Genomic DNA, 13,897 nt, shown 5'->3' on the forward strand with positions numbered 1-13,897 from the left:
GAACAAGCTAGTGGTTATCAGTGGGGAAAGGGAAAGGGGGGCAATATAGGTGTAGGGAATTAAGAGGTACAAACCACTATGTATAAAATAAGCTACAAGGATATATTGTACAATACTGGGAATATAGCCAATATTTTATAAAATGTATGTTGAAACTGTCAAAAAAATTTTTTAATGACTGCAGACATATCACATGATACTAGGCATATTCAGTATCTACTGATTAAGAACAATGTAATAGGGACTTCCCTGGTGGCTCAATGGTTAAGAATCTGCCTGCTAATGCAGGGGACACGGGTTCAAGCCCTGGTCCAGGAAGATCCCACATGCCATGGAGCAACTAAGCCTGTGCACACAACTACTGAGCCTGTGCTCTAGAGCCTGCGAGCCACAACTACTGAGCCTGTGTGCCACAACTACTGAAGCCTATGCGCCTAGAGCCTGTGCTCTGCAACAAGAGAAGCCACTGCAATGAGAAGCCTGCACACTGCAATGAAGAGTAGCCCTGCTCACTGCAACTAGAGAAAGCCTGCTCACAGCAATGAAGACCCAATGCAGTCAAAAATAAATAAATAAAATAAATAAATTTATTTTTAAAAATAATAAAATAAAAGAAAGCCATCATAGATATTTTGAAATGAATATATATCTTATTTCCCCCAGCGACATCTGCATAAATTTTAAGAACAATGTATATATCCATATGAGACATTATATATTCAGTATATAGACAGTAATTCATGCAGATTCTTTGCAAAATACTACAAGCCCTTTGATTCACCATTGAGCACCATAATCTACACCACACATTTCATACTTAACTTGCATTATAATATTATTTTGTTGTTGTTTTCTATTATTTAGGCTTCACATGTGCATATCTAAGTCATACTTCTTGAAGGTAAAGATCAAAAAATGAGTTTCTTCTGTTTATCTTACAGAAGTCAGCAGTTACTAGAGGCTGAAGAAGGAAAGAGCGAAGGTGGTTTAATGTGTACCATTGATTGCTACTAATCCTTGTATATTTTTTGTTAATACCTTGCTATAGGCCTCTTCCTGGGAAATGAAGAGGAAGCAGAGACAAAACCCTGTGCAGGAATGTAAGGCTCTGATTGACGTTGAAACCAGCAACAGCAATTTGAATATAATCCAGGTGAGATAAACTTTACTGACTAAATGACACCTTGAATTTTATTCACTTCCATAACGATGAGAAGAATCCAAGAATCATTTCACATTAGTGCCTCAAGTAATTGAAACGTTTAATTGGATAACCTAGTTTTTAGGTGAAGAAACAAGACTCAGAAAGTTTGTTGCTTGCCCAAAGCTACAGAAACTAGTAAAAATACAACTGGGACTTATACCTCCTGACCACTAGTCCATAATGCTTTTCATTTTAGTTATCAGGGTGAGAAAGCTTTAATATTATGTTAATGTGTATGTGTCTATATATATATAAAACTGGAAGTTCATCTCAAAACCTGCATGCTCAAATCCAAAGCATCAGAACCTTTCTGTAGTTCACAGTGTGGATTCTCACCAGAAAGTATAATTCTAATCTGACTTAAATTAGGCCACTGCCGTAAGTCCTGCTAAAAGAAGTCTTTTCAAGAAATATGGACATACTTTCCATTTACTTCTATAGATTGTGTATCCCTGATTCTAACTTGCTAGTCAGTTTCAAAGACCTACATATCTGGACTACCGTACCCTAGACCCCAGCAAAGTTGGCTTCTCTCACTGAACCAAGTGTGAAAGCCCTTAGCGTATAGGAAGAATCGACTCAAGGAATATGAGGAACACTTCATCTGTGAAGCCATGTTAAAGACAGTGTCCATTATGTTATAGAGAGCCCTTTGTGGTGTAATAAAAAGGTTCATTTGAATGTTTACATTTAATATCAGGAAAAAATCAATTTCATCCTTTCTTTTATCAGAATATGAATTTTATTACTCACTGTATTTCTCTTTATACCTCAATTGCCAAGAAGCTTATAACTAAACTTCAATTGAAATAAGAATAACTATAGTTGCCACGATGGTTGTTATTTTCTGACATAATAATATAAGTGAGAGTATTTAGAAAAAGGCCTGTGTCATTATACATGTCTTTAGGTAAATTACCTCAAAATGCTATTTAGGATTGTAGATTAAGTTTCAATTATAAATGAGACAATGAGGAGCATAATGTCTTCTGACTTTAGCCTAATTTATGTGCTCTTCAGCAAAATAATATTGTCACAAAGTACATGATATAACAGTAATGGAGGTTTTATTTTTAGAAGTTTTCATTATGGAACATTTCAGACATAGCACAGTCAACCCGAATGTGCCCATTTCCCAGCTCCAACAATTATCAACTCCTGGCTGGTCTTGTTTCATCTGTATCCTCCCCCTCCCTTGCCACCCTCATTACTCCCAACCATCATATCATTTCATCCATCATTATAATTGTTTTAAGAAGGTATCTGAAGGGATGTTGAAAAGCTCTAGGAGTGATTTGTGAAAGAGAATTTATTGACAGTTAAATCCAGGATGTGAATAAAGTAAGCACCAACATGTTTTCAAAAGGAAAAGGGTCAAACTTTAATCAGAGGCCAGAAAAGAAGACTACAACTGATGTTGTCAATAACTCAACCTCTTTACCTCTTTCAAGACAAATGTGATATAACTGTACCTGTGAATATTACTAGTCATGACCTGCTTTGCAGAATCTTCAAAGTCTTTGTGTGTTTTTCACGTAGCCATTGCTTTGTCACCTAAGCTTTTCATGCAGCTTTTAGCAAGTGCTTTTTCACAAATTAGATATGACATTTATATTAAAATTTTTGCTAGCTTTTTATATAATATTTCTCAAGTTCTTATGTTACTTGTGTGAATGTGTGTGGTGTGATTTATTTGTGTTCTATGATCCTGACAGGAAGTCTGTTTTCAAATTCATGGTATCTAATTAATTTGGATAAATACTGTACATTATCCAGTAATGCCCATTAATTTTTCTGTTTGGCTGCAGTTGCAGCAGTTCAAGTAGGAAATAATTGCTTCTGCATGCTTGTCTGCCTGGACTTCTTAAACTCAGAAGTTAAAAAAAGATTGTTCTTAACCCCTGGGCTCCTCCCCAGTTATCGTCTAACTGTGGTGCTTGTGTTGTGTATGTGTGTGTGCATGTGCTTTAATTCTGACCTTGCACCTGTCAAATTTAAAGAAGGAGGGTATGCAGGGCTGCAAGAGGTTATCACTTAAGGAAGAGCAATTGGCTACCCACCACCTGCTGCAATTAGGTGGTTTTTATTATTTTGGTGAAATTACTGCAGCCCAGGATCTTATTTTCAGATGTAATAGGCTCCAAAATATATGTTCAGCTCCACAAAGAAACTCCATCTCACAGGAATGACTTCACATTATCCAAACTCCCAAGACTGTTGTATTATATCATAACGGCAGTTAAGTCATTTAAAAGATAAATCCAGCTTCAGTCCACTTGGAAGATACATTCTGACTTTCGTCGTGTATTCTTTCCCTTTATACCAGTCTGCATGGGTTGGCCAGTTACAGTCTGATGGTGCTGGTGAGCTATGTGCCTGAATATTTAGAGGGCTTCCAGCAAAGACAGCCCACTGTGTCCATCTCCCCACATGGGATGACAGGGTTGATGTTACCAATTGCAACTGTAACATTAAAAGGGCACTGGCCCAGCACCCTCATCCTGTGCCTCCCTGTGCTCTTCTGAGTGTGTTTTATTCACATTATATGGAGAACATCTCTATTCCGGTCGGCACGTTCTTTCTTTTGTGTACTGTTAATGTCTGTCAGTCTGCCTTCGGAAACGATTTTTTTTCATATTAGGACATTACATTTCCCCCTCTTCCAAGTTTCAGGCACATGTCACTCTGGCTCTTATACCAACAGTTGTGCAATTTCAAGTAAAATGATAAGAATATTGATTACTTTTCAGATTTATATTGAATCTGACCACTGCTGATTATTTCAGCTATACTGTCATATAATCTCCAAGATCACCTCATCTGCTGTGGCTCAGGGTTATAACAGTTTGATCTGTTTTCCTAACTTCTTCCTCCTCCTACTCCACTTAATCCTTTTTTTGGGGGGTGTGGCAGATTTTATTACAGTAATAAAATTGAATTTTTATTCTAATTGGGCTTCTCTTCAAAAATCAGGCTTTTACTTTATTTTTATTTTTTTAATATCTTTATTGGAGTATAATTGCTTTACAATGGTGTGTTAGTTTCTGCTGTATAACAAAGTGAATCAGCTATATGTATACTTATATACTCATATCTCCTCTCTCTTGCATCTCCCTCTCACCCTCCCTATCGGACCCCTCTAGGTGGACACAAAACACCAAGCTGATCTCCCTGTGCTATGTGGCTGCTTCCCACTAGCTATCTGTTTTACATTTGAAAAATACTACAAATAACTCAATAACTACAAATAACTCAACTTTGTTTCTTGTTATGGCTGAGTAATATTCCATTGTATATATGTGCTGCATCTTCTTTATCCATACCCTGTTGAGGGACACTTAGGTTGCTTCCATTTCCTGGCTACTGTAAATAGAGCTGCAATGAACATTTTGGTACATGACTCTTTCAATTATGGTTTTCTCAGGGTATATGCCCAGTAGTGGGATTACTGGGTCATATGCTAGTTCTATTTGTAGATTTTTAAGGAACCTCCATACTGCTCTCCGTAGTGGCTGTAGCGATTTACATTCCCACCAACAGTGCAAGAGTGTTCCCTTTTCTCCACACCCTCTCCAGCACTTATTGTTTCTAGATTATTTGATGATGGCCATTCTGACCAGTGTGAGATAATATCTCATTGCAGTTTTGATTTGCATTTCTCTAATGATTAATGATGTTGAGCACTCTTTCATGTGTTTGTTGTCAGTCTGTATATCTTCTTTGGAGAAATGCCTATTTAGGTCTTCTGACCATTTTTGGATTGGGTTGTTTGTTTATTTGTTATTGAGCTGCATGAGCTGCTTGAAAATTTTGGAGATTAATCCTTTGTCAGTTGCTTCATTTGCAAATATTTTCTCCCATTCTGAGGGTTGTCTTTTGGTCTTGTTTATGGTTTCCTTTGCTGTGCAAAAGCTTTTAAGTTTCATTAGGTCCCATTTGTTTATTTTTGTTTTTATTTCCATTACTCAAGGAGGTGGGTCAAAAAGGATCTTGCTGTGATTTATGTCATAGAGTGTTCTGCCTACATTTTCTTCTAAGAGTTTGATAGTGTCTGGCCTTATATTTAGATCTTTAATCCATTTTGAGTTTTTATTTTTGTGTGTGGTGTTAGGGAGTGTTCTAATTTCATTCTTTTACATGTACCTGTCCAGTTTTCCCAGTGCCACTTATTGAAGAAGCTGTCTTTTCTCCACTGTATATTCTTGCCTCCTTTATCAAAGATAAGGTGACCATATTTGCATGGGTTTATCTCTGGGCTTTCTGTCCTGTTCCATTTATCTATATTTCTGTTTTTGTGCCAGTACCATACTGTCTTGATTACTGTACCTTGGTAGTATAGTCTGAAGTCAGGGAGCCTGATTCCTCCAGCTCCATTTTTCGTTCTCAAGATTGCTTTGGCTATTCGGGGTCTTTTGTGTTTCCATACAAATTGTGAAATGTTTTGTTCTAGTTCTGTGAAAAATGCCGTTGGTAATTTGATAGGGATTGCATTGAATCTGTAGATTGCTTTAGGTAGTTTAGTCATTTTCACAATGTTGATTCTCCCAATCCAAGAACATGGTATATCTCTCCATCTGTTTGTATCATCTGTAATTTCTTTTATCAGTGTCTTATAATTTTCTGCATCCAGGTCTTTTATCTCCTTAGGTAGGTTTATTCCTAGATATTTTATTCTTTTTGTTGCATTGGTAAATGGGAGAGTTTTCTTCATTTCACTTTCAGATTTTTCATCATTAGTGTATAGGAATGCAAGGTTTTCTGTGCATTAATTTTGTATCCTGCCACTTTACCAAATTCATTGTTTAGCTCTAGTACTTTTCTGGTAGCATCTTTAGGATTCTCTATGTATAGGATCATGTCTTCTGCAAACAGTGACAGCTTTACTTCTTGTTTTCCAATTTGGATTCCTTTTATTTCTTTTTCTTCTCTGATTGCTGTGGCTAAAACTTCCAAAACTATGTTGAGTAAGAGTGGTGAGAGTGGGCAACCTTGTCTTTTTCCTGATCTTAGTGGAAATCGTTTCAGTTTTTCAGCATTGAGGATGATGTTGGCTGTGGGTTTGTCATATATGGCCTTTATTATGTTGAGGAAAGTTCCCTCTATGCCTACTTTCTGCAGGGTTTTTATCGTAAATGGGTGTTGAATTTTGTCGAAAGCTTTCTCTGCATCTATTGAGATGAGCATATAGTTTTTCTGCTTCTATTTGTTAATATGGTGTATCACATTGATTGATTTGCATATATTGAAGAATCCTTGCATTCCTGGAATAAACCCCACTTGATCATGTTGTATGATTCTTTTAATGTGTTGTTGGATTCTGTTTGCTAGTATTTTGTTGAGGATTTTTGCATCTATGTTTATCAGTGATATTGGCCTGTAGTTTTCTTTCTTTGTGACATCTTTGTCTGGTTTTGGTATCAGGGTTATGGTGGCCTCATAGAATGAGTTTGGGAGTGTTCCTCTCTCTGCTATATTTTGGAAGAGTTTGAGAAGGATAGGTGTTAGCTCTTCTCTAAATGTTTGATAGAATTTGCCTGTGATGTCATCTGGTCCTGGGTTTTGGTTTGTTGGAGGATTTTTAATCACAGTGTCAATTTCAGTTCTTGTGATTGGTCTGTTCATATTTTCTATTTCATCATGGTTCAGTCTCGGCAGGTTGTGCATTTCTAAGAATTTGTCCATTTCTTCCAGGTTGTCCATTTTATTGTCCTAGAGTTACTTGTAGTAATCTCTCAGGATCCTTTGTATTTCTGCAGTGTCAGTTTTTACTTCTCGTTTTTCATTTCTAATTCTATTGATTTGAGTCTTCTCCCTTTTTTTCTTCATGAGTCTGGCTAATGGTTTATCAATTTTGTTTATCTTCTCAAAGAACCGGCTTTTAGTTTCATTGATCTTTGCTATTGTTTCCTTCATTTCCTTTTCATTTATTTCTGATTTGATCTTTATGATTTCTTTCCTTCCGCTAAATTTGGGGGTTTTTTGTTCTTCTTTCTCTAATTGCTTTAGCTGCAAAGTTAGATTATTTATTCGAGATGTTTCCTGTTTCTTAAGGTAGGATTATATTGCTATAAACTTCCCTCTTAGAACTGCTTTTGCTGCATCCCATAGGTTTTGGGTCGTCGTGTCTCCATTGTCATTTGTTTCAAGTTATTTTTTGATTTCCTCTTTGATTTCTTCAGTGATTACTTCATTATTAAGTAGTGTATTGTTTAGCCTCCATGTATTTTTATATTTTACAGATCTTTTCCTGTAATTGATATCTAGTCTCATAGCGTTGTGTTTGGAAACGATATTTGATACGATTTCAATTTTCTTAAATTTACCAAGGCTAGATTTGTGACCCAAGATATGATCTATCCTGGTGAATATTCCATGTGCACTTGAGAAAAATGTGTATTCTGTTGTTTTTGGATGGAATGTCCTATAAATATCAATTAAGTCTATCTTGTTTAATGTATCATTTAAAGTTTGTGTTTCCTTATTTATTTTCATTTTGGATGATCTGTCCATTGGTGAAAGTGGGGTGTTAAAGTCCCCTACTATGATTGTGTACTGTCGATTTCCCCTTTTATGGCTGTTAGTATTTGCCTTATGTATTGAGGTGCTCCTATGTTGGGTGCATAAATATTTACAATTGTTATATCTTCTTCTTGGATTGATCCCTTGATCATTATGTAATGTCCTTCTTTGTCTCTTGTAATAGTTTTTATTTTAAAGTCTATTTTGTCTGATGAGAATTGTTACTCCAGCTTTCTTTTGATTTCCATTTGCATGGAATATCTTTTTTTTTTTTTTTTCGGTATGCTGGCTTGTCACTGTTGTGGCCTCTCTCATTGCGGAGCATAGGCTCCGGACGTGCAGGCTTAGTGACCATGGCTCACAGGCCCAGCCGCTCCGTGGCATGTGGGATCTTCCCAGACCGGGGCACAAACCCATATCCCCTGCATCGGCAAGCAGTCTCTCAACCACTGTGCCACCAGGGAAGCCATAGAATATCTTTTTTCAGTCTCTTCACTTTCAGTCTGTATGTGTCCCTAGATCTGAAGTGGGTCTCTTGTAGACCGCATATATACGGGTTTTGTTTTTGTATCCATTCAGCCAGTCTGTGTGTTTTGGTGGGAGCATTTAATCCATTTACATTTAAAGCACTTATTGATATGTATGTTCCTGTTCCCATTTTGTTAATTGTTTTGGGTTTGTGATTGTAGGTCTTTTCCTTCTCTTGTGTTTCTTGCCTAGAGAAGTTCATTTAACATTTGTTGTAAAGCTGGTTTTGTGGTGCTGACCTCTCTCAGCTTTTGCTTGTCTGTAAAGGTTTTAATTTCTCCATCAAATCTGAATGAGATCCTTGCTGGGTAGAGTAATCTTGGTTGTAGGTTTTTCTCCTTCATCACTTTAAATATGTCCTGCCACTCCCTTCTGGCTTGCAGTTTCTGCTGAAAGATCAGCTGTTAACCTTATGGGGATTCCCTTGTGTGTTATTTGTTGTTTTTCCCTTTCACTGCTTTTAATATGTTTTCTTTGTATTTAATTTTTGATAGTTTGATTAATAGGTGTCTTGGCATGTTTCTCCCTGGATTTATCCTGTTTGGGACTCTCTGTGCTTCTTGGACTTGATTAACTCTTTCCTTTCCCATATTAGGGAAGTTTTCAACTATAAAATCTTCAAATATTTTCACAGTCCCTTTCTTTTTCTCTTCTTCTTCTGAGACCCCTGTAATTCGAATGTTGGTGCATTTAGTGGTGTCCCAGAGGTCTCTGAGAGTGTCCTCAGTTCTTTTCATTCTTTTTTAAAAATTCTGCTCTGTAATTTCCACTATTTTATCTTCCAGGTCACTTATCCGTTCTTCTGCCTCAGTTATTCTGCTATTGATCCCTTCTAGAGCATTTTAAATTTCATTTATTGTGTTGTTCATCATTGCTTGTTTCCTCTTTAGTTCTTCTAGGTCCTTGTTAAATATTTCTTGCATTTTCTCTATTCTATTTCCAAGATGTTGGATCATCTTTACTATCATTATTCTGAATTCTTTTTCAGGTAGACTGCCTATTTCCTCTTCATTTGTTAGGTCTGGTGGGTTTTTACATTGCTCCTTCATCTGCTGTGTGTTTCTCTGTCTTCTCATTTTGCTTATCTTACTGTGTTTGAGGTCTCCTTTTCACAGGCTGCAGGTTCATAGTTCCCGTTGTTGGTGTCTGTCCCCAGTGGCTAAGTTTTCTTCAGTGGGTTGTATAGGTTTCCTGGTGGAGGGGACTAGTGCCTGTGTTCTGGTGGATGAGGCTGGATCTTGTCTTTCTGGTGGGCAGGTCCATGTCTGGTGGTGTGTTTTGGGGTTTCTGTGGCCTTATTATGATTTTAGGCAGCCTCTTTGCTAATGGATGGGGCTGTGTTCCTGTCTTGCTAGTTGTTTGGCATAGGGTGTCCAGCACTGTAGCTTGCTGGTCATTGAGTGAAGCTGGGTATTGGTGTTGAGATGGAGATCTCTGGGAGATTTTCGCCATTTGTTGTTACTTGGAGCTGGGAGGTCTCTTGTGGACCAGTGTCCTGAAGTTGGCTCTCCCACCTCAGTGGCACAGCCCTGACACCTGGCTGGAGCACCAAGAGCCTGTCCTGCTATTGTTGGAGGGTCTCCTGCAGGGGCAGGGTGTGGCTTTGTGTCACCATGAGGACACTGACAGCAGAATTTCTGGGAAGTGCTCCTTGGCATGAGCCCTCCCAGAGTCTCTCCTGTTGCTTTTGATCACATAGTTTGTGGGTGTCACTTCTGTGGCATATTTTCTTTTTCAATATTAATTTGTGCTTGGCCTTTCAGCCAGGGTGGGCCATTCATTTTCAAAGTCCATGCAATGAGAGTGCTCTTGGTAAGAGCTTGCTTGCATATGTCGTTTGTGGCTGTGGCAGTTTCCAACTGGGATTCAGTTAAAACCCCAGACATTTTTTTAGTGATTAAAAAACTATCATAAAAATAATGAGTTTTTTTTTTTTAAGGACCTCTTAATCCTCTTCAGAATGCCCTAGATAGCTGCTTGCTTGGTCCTTTGGAGCCATTATGTGTGGAGCCATCAGTCTGCACTGCAGCAAACTTCTTTCATTATTTTACACAATCTTGTTAGCACAGCTACCATTCTGTCCCCCGTTTCAGGGCAACTAGTGTGATTCCTATTTATTATCTCATCTCCTGCAAAATTGTATTGCTCTGAAATTCTACTGTGTGTGCGCATGCATGTGTGTTTTAGTGGAGTTAGCCTTTCCTTTTTCCATGTGGCTGTGATGAAATTCAGCTGCTATTCTTCACATGTATTATCTCATCTAATCCTTTTAATAACCTGAGGGGTACATTCTCTTTTCATCCCCATTTTACAGAGGAAGAAAATAAACTCTCTCAGGATCACAGTCAAGAACTGGTCACCTTAAACCCTAGGTGTTCAACCTCAGCTCCCACTTTCTTAACCACTCCTCATTATGACTTCTCCCTTTATTGCCCATCTGCATGGGCTGACCCCCACATCAGTTCAGCCCATTGCACACAGGTGGGTTGGAGTGTACAAATACACTTTTCTCAGGGGTGAGGATTTGAATATTTTGGCTTAGACAGGTTTCCAAAGTTTCATAGATGAGCATTCTCCAGCCAGGAGTCTTCAGTTCATTAAAAAAAAAAATCAAGCCATCATCCACTCCTTGCCCAGATTAAGCCAACTTCCAATTAGCCCATTTCTGACCTTATCCACCCCAAATCGGACCCTACACATAATGTTCTTTTGTGCTCAATATCTGACTCTTTTCTTTCCAGTCAACCTAGAATCACATAGGAATCATCAGGATCATCATCTCAGGGGTGATTCCTGGAAAGGAGAGTCAGTCTTCTCCTTGCCCAAGATTATGAGTCTAGTAATATGGCTGCGGTCATAACCGTAGTACCAACCCCTCCCATGAGCTGGTGGCTCCTGACCCTTGGCCTCCAGGAAATCCTATTATTTCCCATCTTCCATCTCAAAACACATGCCCTGCCCTCTCTTTTAATGAATACTGGATGTTCTGAACTGTTTCTGTCTCAAGCATTTACAAACCCATGTGTAGAGTTCAAATATGTCCCAGTTAACCCCAGATGGGGAGGAAAGAGAAATTCTTTTCTGCACCGCTTACAGATGTCAGGGGAATCAACATCTGAGTGAAGCTTGCTACAGCTCTGCTTTACTGGAGCAATGCCCTGTGGTACTGTTGTAATTAAGGGTTTGTCTAAGTTCAATTAAAAACTCCTTGTGCACTGCTATGTGATAAATTGGCACTTCAACTTTACTCCAGGCAAAAATTTGACATATGAGCTCCGTAGGATCCCAGTGCCCCTCAGAGTAATGCAATCTGATCAGCTGTCACTGTACCATGCTTAATAGAAGCAATAAAAATAAAAATGAAGCAATGGGACTAGATTCCCAAGCATCTTGTCAAAGAGGTAAGCAGTCTCAAGTTATGTCACCAGTTGAGATGTAAGAAGTGACTATACAGAATAGACATCCTAGAGGATCTATTCTGAAAGGTGACTGGGAAAATTAGGTTGCCAAACCACAGCAGATTGTCAGGCAAGCAGACGATCAATTGGAAGAATGCTTCAACATGCAGGAACACCAGGGGGATAAAATTACCAATGCCAACAGTAAGTTAGAGAAATTGAGCAGGAAAAATATTCTGATATGTAAGTCAGACTGATGAAAGTACTTTTTCTTACACATGGGCATGCTTTCGTTCATCTTGGTGGAGCATGTACTCCAAGTTGACATTATGCAGATTTTCTGACTCTCATATGAAGCAACATTTACCTTTTTCCTATACTAGTATTTGTTGTTTTTCTATATTTTATAATAATCTTCTTTCAGTTTCTGCTCTGAATATCAGTTGCTAAGGCAGTGAAAGAATATGTATGGGTGTGGTTATTTTAAGTCAGTTTGGACCTGCCTGTTTAATAACCAGGAACCATCCTACCTTTTTAGTTGGACTGGCTTTGGCCCTTTTGTCCTCTTTGGTCATTTAGGTCTTTTTTGCCTTGCACCTGGCCTCAAGAGCAGATTGGCATATGGATTCATTTCATTTTCCCAATCTGCAGACATTTAAAAAACTCAATGGCCATATCACCACTGACAGATGTATTTTAAGAGTTTGGCAGTGGAGTCTCTGGGGTTTACTCTGAAAGATGTAACCTCCAGCATCTAGTCCAGAGTGTGATACTTTCTGGGGCTGAAGAAATATTGATGAATAAAGGAATGAATAGATGGAACCATCTTCCTGCTTTGGCATGAGCTAATAATCCTTTACCACGTACATCTGGTTAGCTCTTTAGGGCATCTTTCAAAAGAAGCTGATGCCAGCTCAGGAAAGACATCAACTCACTCTGAATCCCTGGGGTCATTGATGGGGCCTCTGTGGTATGTTACAAAAGCTGAGGAATGTCTGGAAGAGCTGATGAGTTTCCAATGTCTAGGTTTCTGTTCTGTGGTAGCCGAAAAAAAAAAAACCCAAACAAACAAACAAACAAAAAAAAACAATAAGTACCCTGTTTTGGCATCAGTACTATATAACGATGACAGTGAAAAGGTGACTCAGTAACCCAAAAGAGGTGAAGAAAGAAGAAAAGCAAATAACCTGCATAGTCAGTACCTAAATCAGCTGCATCCACCCTAAATATGCAAATTTTTCTGACTCCTAACAGAAATTTTTTTAAAATGGGAAACTGCATTGATATTGCAATAACATGATTTCTGATGATTAAAGTTGCATTAATTTCAAAAGCAAGACATTTATTAGTCAATTTTCCTGGTTGATGATGTTACCATTGCCTCTGTATGAACCTGTATAGTCCTGTGATTGTTGCTGACAGTATCAGAACTTTCACAGACAGAGCGCCCCCTTATGAGATATAAACCAGAGCTGCGCCAAGGGCTTTGGAGGAAGAATTGTCTATACTCACCCTCCATAGCATCATCCATCAACTCACCAACAGACTTACAGACATAAAGACAATATGTGATACATCCCCTGACTTAAAGGAAAATCTCCTGGGCAATTTATAATGGATCTAAATATTCAAGTGCCAGTGTGTGAACTATCAGCAACCATGCACCAATTCAAGACACATTTACTGAACAGTACTATGTTAGAGATTTTGAAGGACACCAAAAAAAAAAAAAAAAAAAGATCTCTTCCCTAAAGGAGCAGAAAAATTGGAAGACAATTCTACAAAACCATAAGTTAGCATTATTTTATGGAAAGGAGACAGGCTCTGAACTCTGACAGATTGACCCAGGTTCACATTCAGACCTGCATGCCACATGTCAGTTGTATCAACTTATGGTCTTCTGTTTTCTTATCTATAGAAGGGGAATAATAATATTACCGCCTCTCAAGGTTATTACGAGAATTAAGGATGATTTGTGACAGAATGAATATAATTCTTTGCGTTATAAGAAACATTTTTAAAAGATTTTTTTTTGATGTGAATCTTTTTTTTAAAGTCTTTATTGAATTTGTTACCACATTGCTTCTGTTTTATGTTTTGGTTTTTTGGCCACGAGGCATGTGGGATCTTAGCTCCCTGACCAGGGATTGAGCCCACACCCCCTGCATTGGAAGGTGAAGGCTTAACCACTGCACCCTCCAGGGAAGTCCCCAGAAAAACTATTTTTTAAAAACACCTTTGTAATTCC

At 38.2% G+C, this 13,897-nt stretch overlaps 1 protein-coding gene across 1 annotated transcript in view; it reads left to right on the plus strand.

Moving 5' to 3' along the window:
- MORC1 (MORC family CW-type zinc finger 1) overlaps window positions 1–13,897 on the plus strand; it is a 191,697-nt gene that overhangs the window by 141,072 nt on the left and 36,728 nt on the right. Inside the window, 1 exon segment of the mRNA XM_067035361.1 lies at window positions 1,049–1,153. Within this exon segment, the coding sequence (XP_066891462.1) occupies window positions 1,049–1,153 (105 nt within the window).

The sequence above is a fragment of the Kogia breviceps genome, chromosome 5 (assembly GCF_026419965.1).
Source record: "Kogia breviceps isolate mKogBre1 chromosome 5, mKogBre1 haplotype 1, whole genome shotgun sequence".
NCBI lineage: Eukaryota > Metazoa > Chordata > Mammalia > Artiodactyla > Physeteridae > Kogia > Kogia breviceps.